Source organism: Oryzias melastigma, linkage group LG23, assembly GCF_002922805.2.
Source record: "Oryzias melastigma strain HK-1 linkage group LG23, ASM292280v2, whole genome shotgun sequence".
NCBI lineage: Eukaryota > Metazoa > Chordata > Actinopteri > Beloniformes > Adrianichthyidae > Oryzias > Oryzias melastigma.
This window is the reverse complement of record NC_050534.1, coordinates 21,497,045-21,512,858: the sequence shown is the minus strand read 5'-3', so window position 1 is coordinate 21,512,858 and position 15,814 is coordinate 21,497,045. Positions and strand designations below refer to the sequence as shown.

At 41.3% G+C, this 15,814-nt stretch overlaps 1 protein-coding gene and 1 long non-coding RNA gene across 5 annotated transcripts in view; one reads left to right on the top strand and one right to left on the bottom strand.

The window, feature by feature from the left end:
- Positions 1–4,159, bottom strand: part of LOC112157459 — a 9,072-nt gene extending 4,913 nt beyond the window's left edge. Inside the window, exons 1-2 of the long non-coding RNA XR_002921157.2 lie at positions 4,024–4,159; positions 441–1,041 (exon numbers count right to left, since the gene is read on the bottom strand). This is a non-coding gene — a long non-coding RNA (uncharacterized LOC112157459). The remainder of the gene's footprint in view (positions 1–440; positions 1,042–4,023) is intronic.
- cpm (carboxypeptidase M) overlaps positions 4,101–15,814 on the top strand; it is a 33,981-nt gene continuing 22,267 nt past the window's right edge. For all 4 annotated transcript variants that reach the window (XM_024290150.2, XM_024290167.2, XM_024290159.2 and 1 more), the window contains exons 1-4: positions 4,101–4,238; positions 6,291–6,470; positions 7,395–7,492; positions 14,254–14,426. In XM_024290150.2, the coding sequence (XP_024145918.1) occupies positions 6,305–6,470; positions 7,395–7,492; positions 14,254–14,426 (437 nt within the window). In that variant the 5' untranslated portion in view covers positions 4,101–4,238; positions 6,291–6,304. The remainder of the gene's footprint in view (positions 4,239–6,290; positions 6,471–7,394; positions 7,493–14,253; positions 14,427–15,814) is intronic.

The following is a 15,814-nucleotide window of genomic DNA, read 5'->3' as shown; positions in this document are numbered from 1 at the left end:
GGACGGGCCGCTCATACCTGCCCCCCCAACTCTTAAATCTGAACAGACTTGAGGAGAAGCCGTGAAGCTGAAGCTAGTCCCTCTTAAAGTGTCGTTAAAGTCCGTGTTGCTGTAATCATCGGCGCCTCACTGCTATTGTCCAAACAGAGTCACATTAATAAGACTGTCGCTTAGCTTGGAGCTACATCCCTTCTTTTCTCCTCCACAAAACAGCTGAGTCAGCCGCGGCGTGTTCCACTGACGGAGGTTTCAATTACAGCCAGACAGACGAGCGCCGCGGCGCCGCTGGACCTGCCGCTCATCCCTCCAGCTTCATTAACTTCCTGTTCCTGAACCGCTCTCCTCATCTTCTTGACCGTGTCTGATTAAATAAGCTGTCAGTCATCCGGCTCTGCCCCCACCCCCTCCCCCCAGAGCCGCAATTACTCCCACATTATTACCTCGGCGCCAAAGACGTGGAAGTGGAGCGGCCCGCTGCTGCACTTCAGCGGGAGAATCCACCTGAACGAGAGAAGTGAACACCTGACGGTGGTTTGAAGAGCCTCAGACGGGTCCAAGTGATGCTACAATCGTCATGGTTACCACTTCAGATCCAAAGGAAACAGTTCATCCACACTGTAAAAACAAGCCTCTAGGAGTCTCAAAAAAGTCTTTAAATAAGCAGAAAATATTCAAACGAGGATAGAAAAATGTCTGATTGTTTTCTTACGAGACTCAAAATAAGACAAATTTTTAACTTTCCTAAGATTCTGTTTTTAACTTTTGAAGGACTGATCCGTTCAGACGGAAAAACCGGAGTTTCCTGTGAAGTTAAAGAAACTTTCATCCGGAGGTTTTTCCATCAACAGCTTGAAGGTCGTTTTAGTGACTCAGTTCTGATGTCAGTAAAGTTTCTGGTTAAAGTCTTGGTCACAGGAGCTCATGCAGCGGCTGACCCGGACGGGTTCTGTGGGGTTTGGGTTGTCCGGTCCGTGGAGAAGCGGCTGCGTCTTTAGGGAAGCTCAGGTGTGTCTTACAGTTCACCTGAGGCTCGATGATCACCTGAAGATGGAGCGTAGCATTGTCAGGTGAGTGGTAATTGTATCATGAAGTATTCGTTACACATTTTTATGGCGTACAGGTGATTCTGTCCAGAACATTCTCACTCCCAACTGCACATATTGACGACTGGTTTGGACCTCTCCGCGTCACTTTTTGTCATGCTCGCTGTTCCCATTAAATCATTCCCCAACCTCCACGCCACGAACTGGAACCGGTCCTGTACCGGGACACGTAGCATACTGGTACCCTAACCCATCACCGTTATCCTAACCCGGGACCGGTTCACGTTTGGTACCACGTCCAGTGCCGGGTTAGGGTTAGCAGATGCATCCCAACCGCGTCCCAAAGGTTGCGGACCCTCGGGGACGTCAAACTGCTGTGAAGTTAGTTTCAGGTCAGATATTCGACAGAGACGTCCAGCAGCGTCTCTTAGGGACCGTCAACAAATTCAAGAGTGAATGATATTTTTTCCAATAGCTGCCAAACCATGTGACCCAACGACTCCAAATGTAACTGAAGTGTGGCGCTGACATACCTAAACCAGACTGTTTGTTTTTCACTTGTTGATGATTCATAACTTAAATTAATTTGGTATTAAAATGTCATGACTTGCATATGAAGTTTTTTAACACTTTCCAAACCACGGAACCCAACGAGATGAAATATATACTGAATTATAGGCTCTGCTTTTCATCATCGACAAATTGATGAGTCTGATGTAAGTAAGTAGGACCCACAATGTGGCATGAATTTCATCTTGATGGTTTGGCAGCTATTGAAAGTTCACAACAGAATTTATATACGATCCCTTTAGGATTTTAATTTAAAAATGAATATAAAAACTCATCATCTATGATTGCTAAACAAAGTGGTATGTAAAGTAGGGCCTATACTATAATACTCAGCGGCCAACTCCAAGTTTAGTTCCAGGCCGCTGAGCCACGAGTTTCTGATCCCATAAATCTGGTAGATCCTTCGGTGTTTGTGAGCTGGTCCAGAGTCCAGCTGCAGCTGTGACCCGGCTGACCCCTCTGAACCGGGCTTTCTGCAGTTCAGTTCAGCCCCCGGAACTCCTCAGACCAAACCTGTTTGGTATTTTGATGCTTTCCAGCAAAAGTTTGAAACCTGAAGTCTGTTTACTCAGTTCTATACATGGCCAAGTAACCCCGCCCCCTGTCTTATGATTAACGTGAGGGCAGTCTTCCCTCCAAAGGGGGGTCCGGGTGATGAGAACATTCTGGTTCTGAACCATTGACTGTATATAGGAACCAGCTTGGGACCCGAAATCAATCAGATCTAAATCAAAAATTACCTAAAAGTTTCTCAACAGCAAACTCTGATGTGAATAATTTATCCTGAAGAAACATCTGTTTCACTAAACAAACACTTTCAGCTCTTCAACAGTTTCAAGACGTAAATTTACATTTTTTGAAGTCAAAAGTATAAACTTTACTGGTTTTGCTGTTGATGCAGTAAAGGGTTTCAGCCAGCAGATGGCAGCAAAACTCCACATAAACTCTCCTCTAGAGGGCCACTTTTTATTATATTTGCATAGTTTGGAATTTATTACTTTACAATGAACACTAAAGATCATTTTAAGTTTACACATCCTTATCTGAAGGGTATGAACAAAAACAAACGGAAATCTTTTTTTTTTTGTTTGTTAAAAGTGATAATTGACACATTTGTTCAGTAGATGGTTAAAGTTTTACAAGTGAAAATTTGACTTTTTATGACCAGCACAACAAAAGAGAAAAAATGTAATCATAAATTAAATAAAATGCAGATTATTTGTAATGATATGTAAAATATTTTCTACAGTTTTTGTCCATTTAATATATGTAACATCACATGTTTATTGTTATTAGGAGTTAAAAAAAACAAGTGGATTTCTGGATTTACAAAACATTACCTTCAAATATAAATCTGCACATGGCTGTTTGAAGAACCTCAGGAAGTTCAGCAGAGATTCAAACCACAGGAATCTAATAAAATAAAGTCATCTGACTTGAGTTAATTTTATCTCTAAACGTGTGGAAACTTCTCCAGAAATACAGGGATAAAGTGACTAACTCGATGACACATGTTTAAGTTTTTAGGGGCGGTTTTATTCTAAAAATATGTTCACTTAATCTTCTCAGTGTCTGAGGAAAAAATAAACGCAGAAACTCAGAGATTTGTTCAATTTGTCTTTAATTTCATTGTGGTTCAACGTTCCGTCGGATGGCCTCATAGTTAAAGCGATGTAACCACAGGTCTTTAAAAACACGTTAACATTTCATGTTTATCAGGCCTTTTATCTGTGCTCACTCCCTACAGCTCCAACATGTTCTGAATGTTCAAAGGTTTCTGAACGTAAAATAGCTGATGAGACAAGTCTGAAAATCTGAGTAATGTTCTGCAAATATTTATTAGTCGACTCCTCTGACCATTTAACATTGTTTCTGTATTGTACATCATTTGTATATTGTAAACTGCATTGATTGGTTTTCATGTTGTATACTTGCATTTTGTTCAATAAAGTTTGAAAAATAAATAAATAAAAATGTCTGAAAATCTGCAAAAACTCAAATTTTTGACTCTCATATACGTAAAGACTATTTAAAAAAAACAAAAGTACTTTAAAACACTTTAAATAAAAAGCCTTTAAATGTATTTTCAAAATTATGAAGTTAAAGAGATAACGGTTTTTTTTTTTATTTCTGTTAGTTTATGCTCTTTTGTTCTCTAATTTTTTTTAAATAAAGTTTTTTTTTCAAAGCTAATTTGGGTCAAAAGTTCACGAATTACAGTCCGTATTAGCCAGATGAGTTCTGGTGAAATGTAAAATTCACCTAAGTGTTTTTTTTTTTAAGAAAAAAAATAAACTAAATAAATGACCCTGTAAAGTTTCCCAGTAAAGCAGAGGAACGTAATCTTGAATATTAACTAGCTAAAACAAACATTATTAGCATGAACGAGCGCTCCGTTTCATCCACAAACCTGTGACGGCCGCGTGCGCGCGGGCTCCACAAACAGTCGAGCTCCTCCTGGCACCGCCCCTCCCAGTCATGTGGAGGGTGACCCGCTGGTGAAGAAGGAACGCCCACTGACAGGCGCCGCGCGCAGACCCCGGCTCATCTTTTAACCGGCGGCTCCGGCGCTCGCGGGCGGCCAGTGAGGCTGAGCGCGGCGGGAACACGGCACGGAGCCCTCCGGTAAGAGACGGCAGCGTTTCACGCGCTTCCCGCTGCTTTTTTCCTGCTGTTGTGGCGTATCGACGAAGCCTTGTTCCAGTTCACCGGGTTAGAAGTTTAAACCTACCTGTTAAATATTTACGTCACATTTAAGGTGTTGCGTTAAGTTATTTTAGTTTTAGCTAGTCCCTAAAAGTACTTCTAGATAATTTTAAACTAATACTTCTGAATACATTTTTAAAACAAAAATGCTTTAGCCAATTACCGGTTTAATTTATGGTTTTATTTCTGAATTTTATTGACGTTTTATTGAATATTAAATGTGTACAAAATTCAAAGTTTTAATTATTTAAGGGACTCTGAAGGCAACACCAGCAAACTCTGAAGTGTTAGCTTAATTTACAGTAAACTAATTTTACCTTTAAAAAAATTAAAACTTTATTGATACATCATGGTGACACGTTTGAATGTAACATCAACAATCAGGTTGTATTTGATCCAAATCAGGCTGTAGTTCCTGTTTTTATGCCCATAAGGTTTGATTTTAAACTCAAATTCATATTCAGACACTTAGTGACGTACAGGTGACCCACAGACACAGGAGAACCAGGTGTCTCACCTGGTCTCACCTGTACTGCAGAGAGCTGGAGGTTTTCTCATTCCCTAACCGACCTGCAGCCTCACCGCTGGTTGATGATAACCTTCTCCTAACCTGTCAGCATTCCTGCAGGCCGCCTCAATTACTGCATTGCTCATGGGTTTAAATTCCTCAACTGCAGGTTCCTGGTTCGATGAACCTCTAAAAAAAAACTCTTCATCACATTTACTTCTGCTTCCTGAATTTACGCCTGAATGCTGGGATTTGACTTTTTTTGTCTCTGGGAAATCTTTTTAGATTTACGGTCGTTTTACGAGGAGACGTCACAAACCGCTCCAGCAGCTCGACAAAGAAAAACCTGAAAGACATTTACGACCTCATGGTGGAAAAACAGGACACTTTCAAACAAACTCACCTACTTTATTTTAGTATTTTGTTACCTAACGGTCAGAGATTTTATGTCAGCAGAAATGTGTCTACATATCTAATTTCTAAAGCACGTCTCGTGTACAAAGACGCCTTACATAAGCCGTAAAATTATAACAAGATTAAGAGAAACATCATTTCTGTAAAAATACAATTTTAACTGAAACAGGCTTAAAATAACCGCGCAGATGTAATCTTTTTAAATTGGGAACAGGTCGGTCTTTAATCTGGATTTAAATAACATTACATTTGTTTTTTAACCGTCTGATGAGGGGGAGGAGCTCAGAGAGCGCCATCCGTCCCCAGAACAGCCGGTTCTCTTCTGTCAGCTGACGTTCTGTTACCGTTCCTCACCGTCTGCTGAGTCATCCCTGAGCCACAAAGTAAAACATTCATGTCCTGATGAGACAGAATCGCTCATTTCCCCCCAAAAAAAATCATTGACAGAGGGGAAAGAAGGTTGGATTTTTTTCATGTTTTTACAGTTAAATCTTGTGTAGATCTTGCTTCTCAGGTAACGGTCACACAGGTGTGACTCAGAGCGTCGCTGCTTCATGAGAATCGCTTTATGCTGACTGAAGGAAAAAACTGTCAGATGCTCCTTTTTTTGTCCCTTCTGGGATGTTCTGTTCCAGTTTTATCAAAATGTTTGGTTCTCTGTCCAGTTTCTCTTAACAAATCCCTCTTAGAGAAGTTTCTGCTGTTAAACGTTAAGTGACCCGCCTCCTTCCTGGACTAAAAATCATCCTGTTTCTTTACTTTTGTAGAACACAAATGCTGCTGCAGGAAAACTCTTTGTTGTCGCTTTTGCTTTCTATGGATTCTTGTTCATCTCCACCCTGATGTTGATCAGCAGGTTTATGTTCCTAAAGTGCTCAGGTTCTAGAAAACTTGTGGTTCTTTGTCGTTTGAGTGTTGAAGAAATCCGAATGAAATACGGAGGATGGTTTCCATCAGAACGTTGGGTTTCTCCTGGAGATGCTGAACTCTGGGATCAGAAACCTTCTGGAGATTTTATCTCCTGTTTTTATCCCTTTTTTCTCCTCCAGCTTCATCTTCAGCGATGTCATCACTACTCCTCTTCCTCACCTCCGTTCTCCTCCTTCACCCCGTCTGGACTCTGGACTTCCGCTACCACCTCAACAGTGAGATCGAGCAGTACCTGATCCAAACCAGCAAGTCCAACCCCAACATCACTCACCTGTACAGCATCGGCAAGTCCGTCAGAGGTAAAGAACTCTAATGAAACTGGAGCGTCACAGGAAGCAGAAACTTTCTGTCAGAAATTAGAAAATGTTCCAGCTTCAGCTCCTGTGCTGCTGCGGCGACGTACTTTTACTTTTTGTTTCGCTGACGGAAGCGGTTCTGAAGTAAAAAACAAACAAGCTTTCACAAAGATGACAGAGGTGTGGGGTTGCCATAGCAACCACACCACTGACTGCAGCTCTGCGAGTGTCGCTGTAACCACAGAACTGAAAGAGGAGGTTTGTTTAATCACGCTAATCACACACACACACACACACTTCCTCCTAATCTGAGTTAATCCAGGACACCAGCTGGTCTGCTGCCAAGTGTGTGTTTCTGCGTGTCCCAGACTTGTGCAGACCTGCAGAGTTTTAGTCGGTCTTCTGGTTTGTCTTAATGTTGCAACAGTGACGGAAACTGTTGCGTCACTAAAACTCTCCTTCGTTTGACTGAAACTGTGAGCAGCTGCTGTGAGACGAGCAGCAAAGGATTCTGGGACTGCAGGTGTGTCGTGCTTGTTGCATCGGCAGCAGGAAGCGCTCGGCTCCATCAGCTGATTGTCCTGCAGGAAGACTCCTACGTTGTTTAGTCTCCGTCTTCTGGGTCCATCTGTTCTGCCAAGAACCGTCCAATCAGCTTCCGTTTGCAGACCAGTTAACTTTATCTCAGTTTGTTTCTGACTGACCTGGAGGATCTGATGTTGGTTCTCTCAGGTTTTTAGATCTTAGAGTGTTTTAAAGACTTAACCCTGTAGATTCTGAATGTTTGCTTTGTGTGATGAGCTCTTAATGGAAAATCACAGCTGCATTCAAAGACTTTAGACTGAAGAAGTTTGGCTCCGCCCCCTGCAGGTGATAGAAACGAGACGATCCACAGCCTGTGTGCATAAAGCTCTCTGTGTCCTCCAGGACAGGAGCTGTGGGTGCTGGCTCTGGGGGTCAACCCTCAGCGACATGTGGTGGGGATCCCGGAGTTCAAATATGTGGCCAACATGCATGGAAATGAGGTGAATTAGCACACGCACACGCACACACACACACACGCACACACACACACCAGGAAGCAGGGTTAAATAGACTTATAGGATCCATTCAGACAGGCTGTGCAGGCGGCGGTGGTCCGCCTCATTCAGGTCTACACAATGACCTGAGTCAACATTAGAACTGTATCAAACTGATGAGGGACCAAAGAACAGGAAGCTTTAAGAAAGAATCCCCTGACGGAGAAATCCTTCATTCTCTTCATCACTCAGCAGGTAAACGTTCATCTTTGTTGTCTCTGGTTCTTTTGCTATGAAAGGACACGTTTGACGTTCTGTCACCACTTCCTGTTTGCTGGTGTTTTGTCCTTTCACAAGAACAATGAGATCCTCTGAAGAAAACGTCCTCCTGAGCTCAGTCATGCATGCAGTTGTATTTCACATGCAAACATACATGTTAGGTGCAATCATGGAGTTGCATGTATGGGTGTAATGGATCACGGATAATCTGTGATCCGTATGGATCAGAAGCCACAGTTCAGCACACTTGTGTACCGCGGACCACACAAACCCCGACCCCGCGTTCTAGCATAATTTAAAGTCCCCGTACAACAAATGTTTTTATTTTCTTTAAATGTTCCCTGTGGGGTTTTAATTAGGACTGTGAAGTTTTTAACACAAATTCCACATCCTAAATGTCTTAAAAAGACATTTTTCCTGTTGATCTGATGCTTTCGTTTAAAAAAAAAAAAAATCCTTATTTGTGGGCGTGGCTTATGGTGTTGAGCAGTGTAACCCCGCCCATAATCCCCCCTAATACATGCTAGCGATACACAGACTTTGATAAGCCATAAATAAATAAAAATAAAATAAAACCTGGTCATTCAGGCTGCATTGCAGCAGCTGGAGCTCAGAACTGATTTCATGCTGATCGTTGAATTCACCTGAACTAGAAATCTAATGAAATGCCAGAATACAGAAAGGGTCTAATCGTGCGTCAGTTTCTTAATGTGTGCAGCAGTGGTGACGTTTTTAGACGCAGACGAAGGGTTACGTTCAGAAGAATGGTTCTGGTGTCCAGTTAAACCACCAGCTGCCCGCTGCAACTCGGCGTTCCTCCAGGTTGGATCAAACGCGAACAGCATCTTTGTAGCAGCTGATGGGATTTTACTTTAAGTTTCATTTTAAATACGTGAGGCCAACTTAAAAACAACCCGCGGCTTCACTGCATGACGGGGAGTCGACATGGATTTCAATCACTAAATAATATAATCTAACATCAGTGTGACCTTTCACTGAATTAAAGTCCTTTACAGCACAGAAGTGGGACGTTATTTTATCTTCTCCGGCCTCTACAGCTACATCCGGGTTAGCTAGCTACTGTGACGATGACAGTTTCAGGAATTCAAAGAGTTTTTCTCTGACACTTTGAGTGACAGCGACTTAAAAGGAGAAATACTCGGAAATACAAACACAAAATGATTTCTTATTTTATCTTTCTCTCTTTCAGAAGAAAAATGCCACAAATACATGTTAAAAACTCAAAAAACAGGATTTTCATTGGAGGAGGACTAAAAATAACATCGAATGGAATTTCCAATGTTATTTTTAAGCTTTATTTTCTCTCAGTTTTTGTCGATTTAGTCTAAAGATATGTAACTGTAATCAGAAACGACATGTTTGTGTTCAAAGTTTAAAGATGTTTGTTTTAATAAATAGGCCTCAATTACCAAATGTTTTGATGTTACATATATAAATATTGTGTGAAGTACTTTATATGCTTATTGAATATATGATTTGAAGCATTTCCAAAAATTAATGTAACTTTTATCTTGTTTTTTTCTGTGTTTTTTTCTACTGATCCAAACCCCGAGTTCTGTGATCCGTTGCACCCCTAGTCGTATGTCACATGCAGTAATGACACATACAACATGCAGCTGCATATTAGCGAGAAAATCTTAGTCTGAATTGAGTTTTCAGTGTTTTGTTACTCAAAAAAATCTTGTAATTTTTGTCATATTGATCCACAAATCAGAAACAATTTCTACGAATCTATATCTTAGTTTTTTTAAATCTGTGTCATCCACAGAAAAATGTTTAAAATTGTCTTTTTTTTAAAAAACTCTTTAACAGAAACAAACTGTAACTTCTGTCTCAACGTTCCCAAATCCAGACCCCATAAATCTAAAGAAAACTGTCCCTATACTGTCAGAACTTCTCCTTTCATTGGTCAGTTTCTCTCTCCTGAAGAGGCTCTGTACACTCACCTCAACATTAGATACTGAACTAAAACGAACAGTTAGAGAAGCTCCACACCGAGCAGCTCTGATGTCAGATAACGTCGGGAGGATGCGACAGACTCGGGTATCGCCTTCCAGCCGCTGCGGTTAATGAGCAACTCGATGCTGGGAGTCTCCTCAGAGTCTTTTTAAAGAGTGAAACTGAATCTCAGGGAGGTGCCGGGGCAGCTTCAGGTTACCGTGGCGATGCTGATGGTGTGTTTATGTGAGTCAGTGAGCGCGTCCTTTCAGAGGCAAGTCCTGCCTGGACACACAGCAAACAGAGGCAGTGGAGTGTGTCGGCGCAACGGAAATGTCCAGAAAAGAGCTTTTCTCTGAGAACACTGCTGTTCGGCAGCAGCAGGAATGTTGTGTGTGTTTGTGTGTGTGTGTGGTTGGTTGTGTGACGGAATTTCCTCTTGTAACTTTACAGCTTTTAACGGAAACGTGCAGCAAGAATTGTCTTTGTTGTAGCAAAAGCTGCTTCATTTCTCTCTTCAGTGTGGAAGGTCCTAGTCCCACCTACCCTTACAGGTGGATACGCCACGTCTGCGGGGGTAAAATGGTCAAACCTGAATGTGGGATGTAAGTGACCCGCACAAATATTAAGGTTGTAGACCGCTCAGCGAACCCGTAGGGAGAAAATGTTCATGTTTTTCTACGGGTATGCTGCGGGGACGGGTCGTAGTGAGCACTTCTACCACATATAGGGGGAAGTAGGTGAGACGCAGGTGTGTCACACAGATTTGTAATTTCTCCAGCGACTTTTGACGAGTGGGAGTAACGTTCGAATTTGAAGAGACTATTATTCCATCGCTCTCCTTTGGATGGATAAATGTAGGGAGAAGCTGTAGGGGAAACATTTGGATTCGGCCCTGGTGTGAGATGTTGAAGTGGTGCAAATCTTGTGAATTTATCTCCAGGCATTCACATTAACTTTTGATTGGCAGTATTCGGGCGGTGTGAACGCAGCTTCACGAATGCTTCACGACAGGGGCAGACTTGGGCAAAAGTGGGCAAATGCCTGGGCCCCCAACACTTTAGGGCCCCACAGCTGAACACTTAGTATGAATGTACAGAATAATAACTTTATATTACTTTTAAAGTCTCACTCCAATCATCTTTTGATGTTTTCTTGTTAAATTAGGATGACCTGGTAGGTCGTTTTTAGCCTAAATCAAAAAGGTGTTTTCTCATACGGTTTCTGCACAGCGACAATAGTTCATTAGAAATTCACCCTTGAGTTTTGGGTGGGACCAAGTAAGCCATCCCACATTTCCCATCATCCCTTTGTTTACACTCTTAGCTTCCAGCCCCTCACACTCCCATCCTAACAGTGGTGGTGCAACAAAAAAGGTTCTCAGAATATTGGAGTTATCCGGCTGTACAGTTTTGAGTCAGATTCCAGCTCAGACGAGACAATTATGAGTTTTATTTTATGTCTTTCATCATCAGAAAAATCCCACAATAGCATGTCAAAAGCACCTAAAACGCCATTTTCCTCGGAGTGGATCTTCCGCTATCCGAGGGACTTTGACATTGGGAGTGGGGTCTTCAGGATCTCACAAGGCAGTGTGCTGAACTTTTTATTTATTTATTTATCTATTTTAGGGATTTTTGATCTACACTGGTGTCCAGTGACAGACACTAAGTCCTGTCCACCTTTGTCATGGGAGGGATAACACGTCAATGTTCAGGTTGGGTCATCTGGACCCCAAAGACGGCACGAGGGTTCAGTGTTTTTGTTTCTTTGTGCACTTTAGTAAAATCCTGACATAAGTCATACGACCCTCATCATAGAAAGTGGTTGGATAACAATTTGGCGTGTTCAACAAATTATTTGTTTTCCAAGAAAAACATGTTTGTAAAATACACTTGATACCGATACACTCCCCACATTTACGACAATGGTACGTTCCATTTCGGGGATTGCTGCAGGGCTTTCCTTCGTCGCCCTCTTTGGTTACAGTGAAACTCTGTTCTCTAGGGTGGCGATGACTCCAAACAGACCTCAGTGTTTGTCAACGTTCTCTCATATTCATGTTTTTTGCAACAGTGGTTTCCATGACGATGACTCTGTTTTGGCCTCAAAACCTGATGCTGTTTTTACTGCAGAAAAATCTTTGAGACATTTGCAGGACTTTTTATTGACCTCATTTGTTGCTTCTTGTTCTCATGTGGACCAGAGAATTCTGTCTGATTTATTAATAAATAATTCACTCAGCAATGCAGAAGGATTTGGTTTGTCTTCCTCAGATTAAACTCTGAAGTTAGAAAGTCACTTTTCATATCACTTCAGCTGTCTTTGCAGGTTTAGGGAGTCAGGCAGGTGAGGTGGAACACCTCGAGGTTGTGGGATTAACGAACTGTGAGCTGAAGGAACACGTTATTCCAGAGAAACTCTGAGGATCGGCCCTGATCCGAGGATCGGGATCTACAGATGAGACGTCCTCAGGACAGTTTGTTCTCCTGTGTGACAGCAGCAGAGTTTAGACGAGCGAAGGCCGGAGGAGCAGCTAGCCCTGACTTGTGTGTCTGTGATTGTGTGTGTGTGTTTTGGCTCCGCACACCTTCTTCAGCTTTCCCACCCTTCTCTCGTTCTCATTCCTGAATCTTCCGTTCATTCACAGAGTTGGTTTGTAGCCCCTCCCAGTGAAAACAGCCCCCCCACCCCACTTGCCTCTGGGCTTCATTGTTTCCTCTCCTTGCTGACGACATCACTTCCTCCCCCGCTGTTTCCATCAGGAGGGAGCACGTCGCCCCTCCAGCTTAAAAAAAAACAAACTCAAACATACTATTTAAAAAATATATATATTTACTTTATTCCTGCACCTTTTAGCAAAAATTTCACCCCCTGCCGAATGCTCAAAAAGTCCCCAAAATTTGCAAACATCGTGTTAAAAAAAAAAAGACATCACAGCAGAAGGAACCTTTAAAAAATAAATGGGACTAAAATATCTTATTTGGCAGAACGAAAGGAAAGCCCATGTGTTAGGGATATTTAAAGGAAGTTTTTTTTAATTATTATGGGATAGCCATATGATCTACTGCAGCTCCAGATCCACATGAGGCTCTTTTATCTCTCCATGGTGGATCCTCAGCCAAACATAAAACCAGCCATGTCGACCGTCAGAGTCAGCAGCTCCCAAAACTACCTAAAGAAAACAAATAAACAAAGCCTGCAAATCAAGACTACCAAAGTTCAACCCCAAACTAAAACAACAAAACACAACAGTTTAAGACTCCTGAGGACAAAGAGGGGGAAAAGAGAAAAAAAGCAATTATAAAGTAAGGATTACTTAATTTGCATTTATTAAATTTAGATTAGTTAAATTCACAAATTGATGGCTGAGGTGCACATAGATGATAAATTGTAAGTTTTAACATCCCTGTTGAACGATGTTTTGTTTGCTTAAAGCTACCTCCAGAATGCACAGATTTTATATCCAAAGCAAAACTTTGGTAAAAAGTTTGATCTTTTATGAGTTAAAAGCACATATTATCTTATATTTTTAGAGATGCTAGGATCTTTTTATATTTTTGATTTTGTTTTTGCAAAAAATAGACATATTTCAGATTTGTTATTTGGCGGCCGTTTTTTTCAAATTTTTCCATAATATGGATTAGAAACGTTTGTTTGAGCAATATTCACAAAGTTTACCAAACATGCCACAAGGTTAAGTCTACAACCACAACGGAAGTTTAATTTACCTTTGACCTCAGAAAACATTACGTCTAGCACCATCTACAAATGAAACTAATAGGAATTTTGATCTATCGCCTCGTATCTCCTCCAGCATCATTGGGATGTGCTTGGAGAAGAACTGTTTGTTTTAAAGTCTGTAGGTTTTGAACGGTGTTAGTGTGGCGAGTCTGTTGCTCAAACATTTTTTACTGACATTTTAAATGAATTATTGTGAAAATATTATGCATGAATCCTTGGCTGCAGCTTAACGATATGACATACAACATGACCACATTAGGAATGCAAGTATGGTCAACAAAAAGCCTTTGTTGCTAAGGAAATAAAAAAATTACTTTTGCAGATTCTTCTAAAAACTACATAGATCTGTGCGTCCCCCCCAGACAACCAAAAAATAAAATGGTTGCTATGGAGATAAAACCACCAGAAAGCCGCCATGTTTAAGAAGGTGTTGGTACTTTTCCGTGAATTTGCCATGTGCAGCTCTGACCAGCAGGGTGGGAGGGCAGAAAGGGAAAGTGGGGGGATGTAGCAGCTGCTGATGCAGCGAGGGCGGGGCAGGTAGCACCTGCAGGACAGACATTTCTGGTGGATATTGTCACAGATCCATGCAAGCTTAGTGGTCTCATGTAAACAAACTTAATTTGGTAAAAATTAAAGATTTCTGTGGATAAAGTTTAAGAGAAATGTGAACAAATCCTACATGTTTATGTTCTGAGCGGATTAGTGAGTTTTGATTGAACTTGTTTGTTTTATCCTGAAATTTCCAGCTTTAAAGGTTCGGTTCTTGTGTGTTGTGAACTCAGGTTCTGGGTCGGGAGCTGATGCTGCATCTGATTGAGCACCTGGTTCAGGGTTACCAGAACCAGGAGGCGTCGATACTGCAGCTCCTGAGGAGCACCCGCATCCACATCCTGCCCTCCATGAACCCCGACGGCTTCGACGAGGCCGACACAAACTGTCAGTACGTCCAGGGGAGGTAGGCAAACGCACACACATGCACAGAGGTACACAAACACACACTCATGAGGACACCGACAGCTGTTGACACACATGTGGACACTAGAGGCTGACAGTTTTGCAAGAATCCTGCAGGATTCCGGTGGGATTGGAGTCATTAATCACTGAAGCAGGAACCAACCGATAACAATAACAAGGATAAAAAAGTAAAGGCGGAGCCATTCTGTAGTTTTCTGATAATATGCCTACAATGAAACTCAATCAAAAAAATAACAACACTCCCCAGAAGCAGAGTCGGAAATGAACACTCGCCACTGTGGACGATTTGAGACACACACCCGGGGCACTTCTGTTATTTCATGTTTGTGTAGTTTAGGCTGATGAAGTAACGGGACGTGTGGCGACTTTTAACAGGATCCAGACAGAACTGGAAGATAAAACCTGCTGGACTTACAGAAAACAACAGAAAGTTAAATAAAATGTTGATTTGGAGACAGCAGCGTGGTTTGATGCTAATGCTATGATGCTAACGAGCGGTTCCGTTTGTCTCTTATATGTAATCACAGACCGGTTTAAAGTCAGACGATGTTTTCGTTGACTGGACTTTAAGATGTGGTGGATAAATACAACAAAATTAACTCAAAGGAAATTTATATGTTCTAAATATAATAACAGAATTAGCATTGTCTTTGTGACATTACAGAGCTGAACTCCCTCATCAGAGCGCTGCGTCTTTACTGTCATTGACATGATATAACAATAATCCAAAACTTTTTAATGTTTTCAGGCTGTTTTTGTTATGATTTCATATGATATTGAATCACCTGGAGAGAGAGAATTAGGACAAGTCGTCTACATACCATTTATGAAACACTAAATGTAATTTAATTTTCTTAAAAAATATATAAAATAAACAATTCAATTCAATTTTATTTATATAGCCCAAAATCACAAAGAGATTTACCTCATTGGGCTCCAAAATATGAACAATAGTTAAAAACTAAACAGTCTAAATAAACTGGTTATCCCTGCCCTTAGACCCTCCCTCCCAGTAAGGAAAAACTCCTAAAAAACCTGAGTCAGGAAAACAGAAAAAACCTTAGGGATTCCCACATGAAGGAGAGATCCTATCCCAGGACGGACAGGCGATACCAGAACGGTTAAAGAAACACATTTTCGTCTTGTCACTGGTTGATGTGCGAAAAAAACACAAACAATTCATTTGTGATAGACAATAAAACAATCAATTGATGGTGTGAAAACACCAAGAGCAGAAAACAAAGACTTTGATTAGACATAAATAAAGAAGTTTGAGAAGTTTTCTTCAGAAAAAAAGCAAAAACAAACAATAAAGTTGTTTTTATCTGATATTTTAATTATGTTATGACTTTTTGTCTGTTTACATTC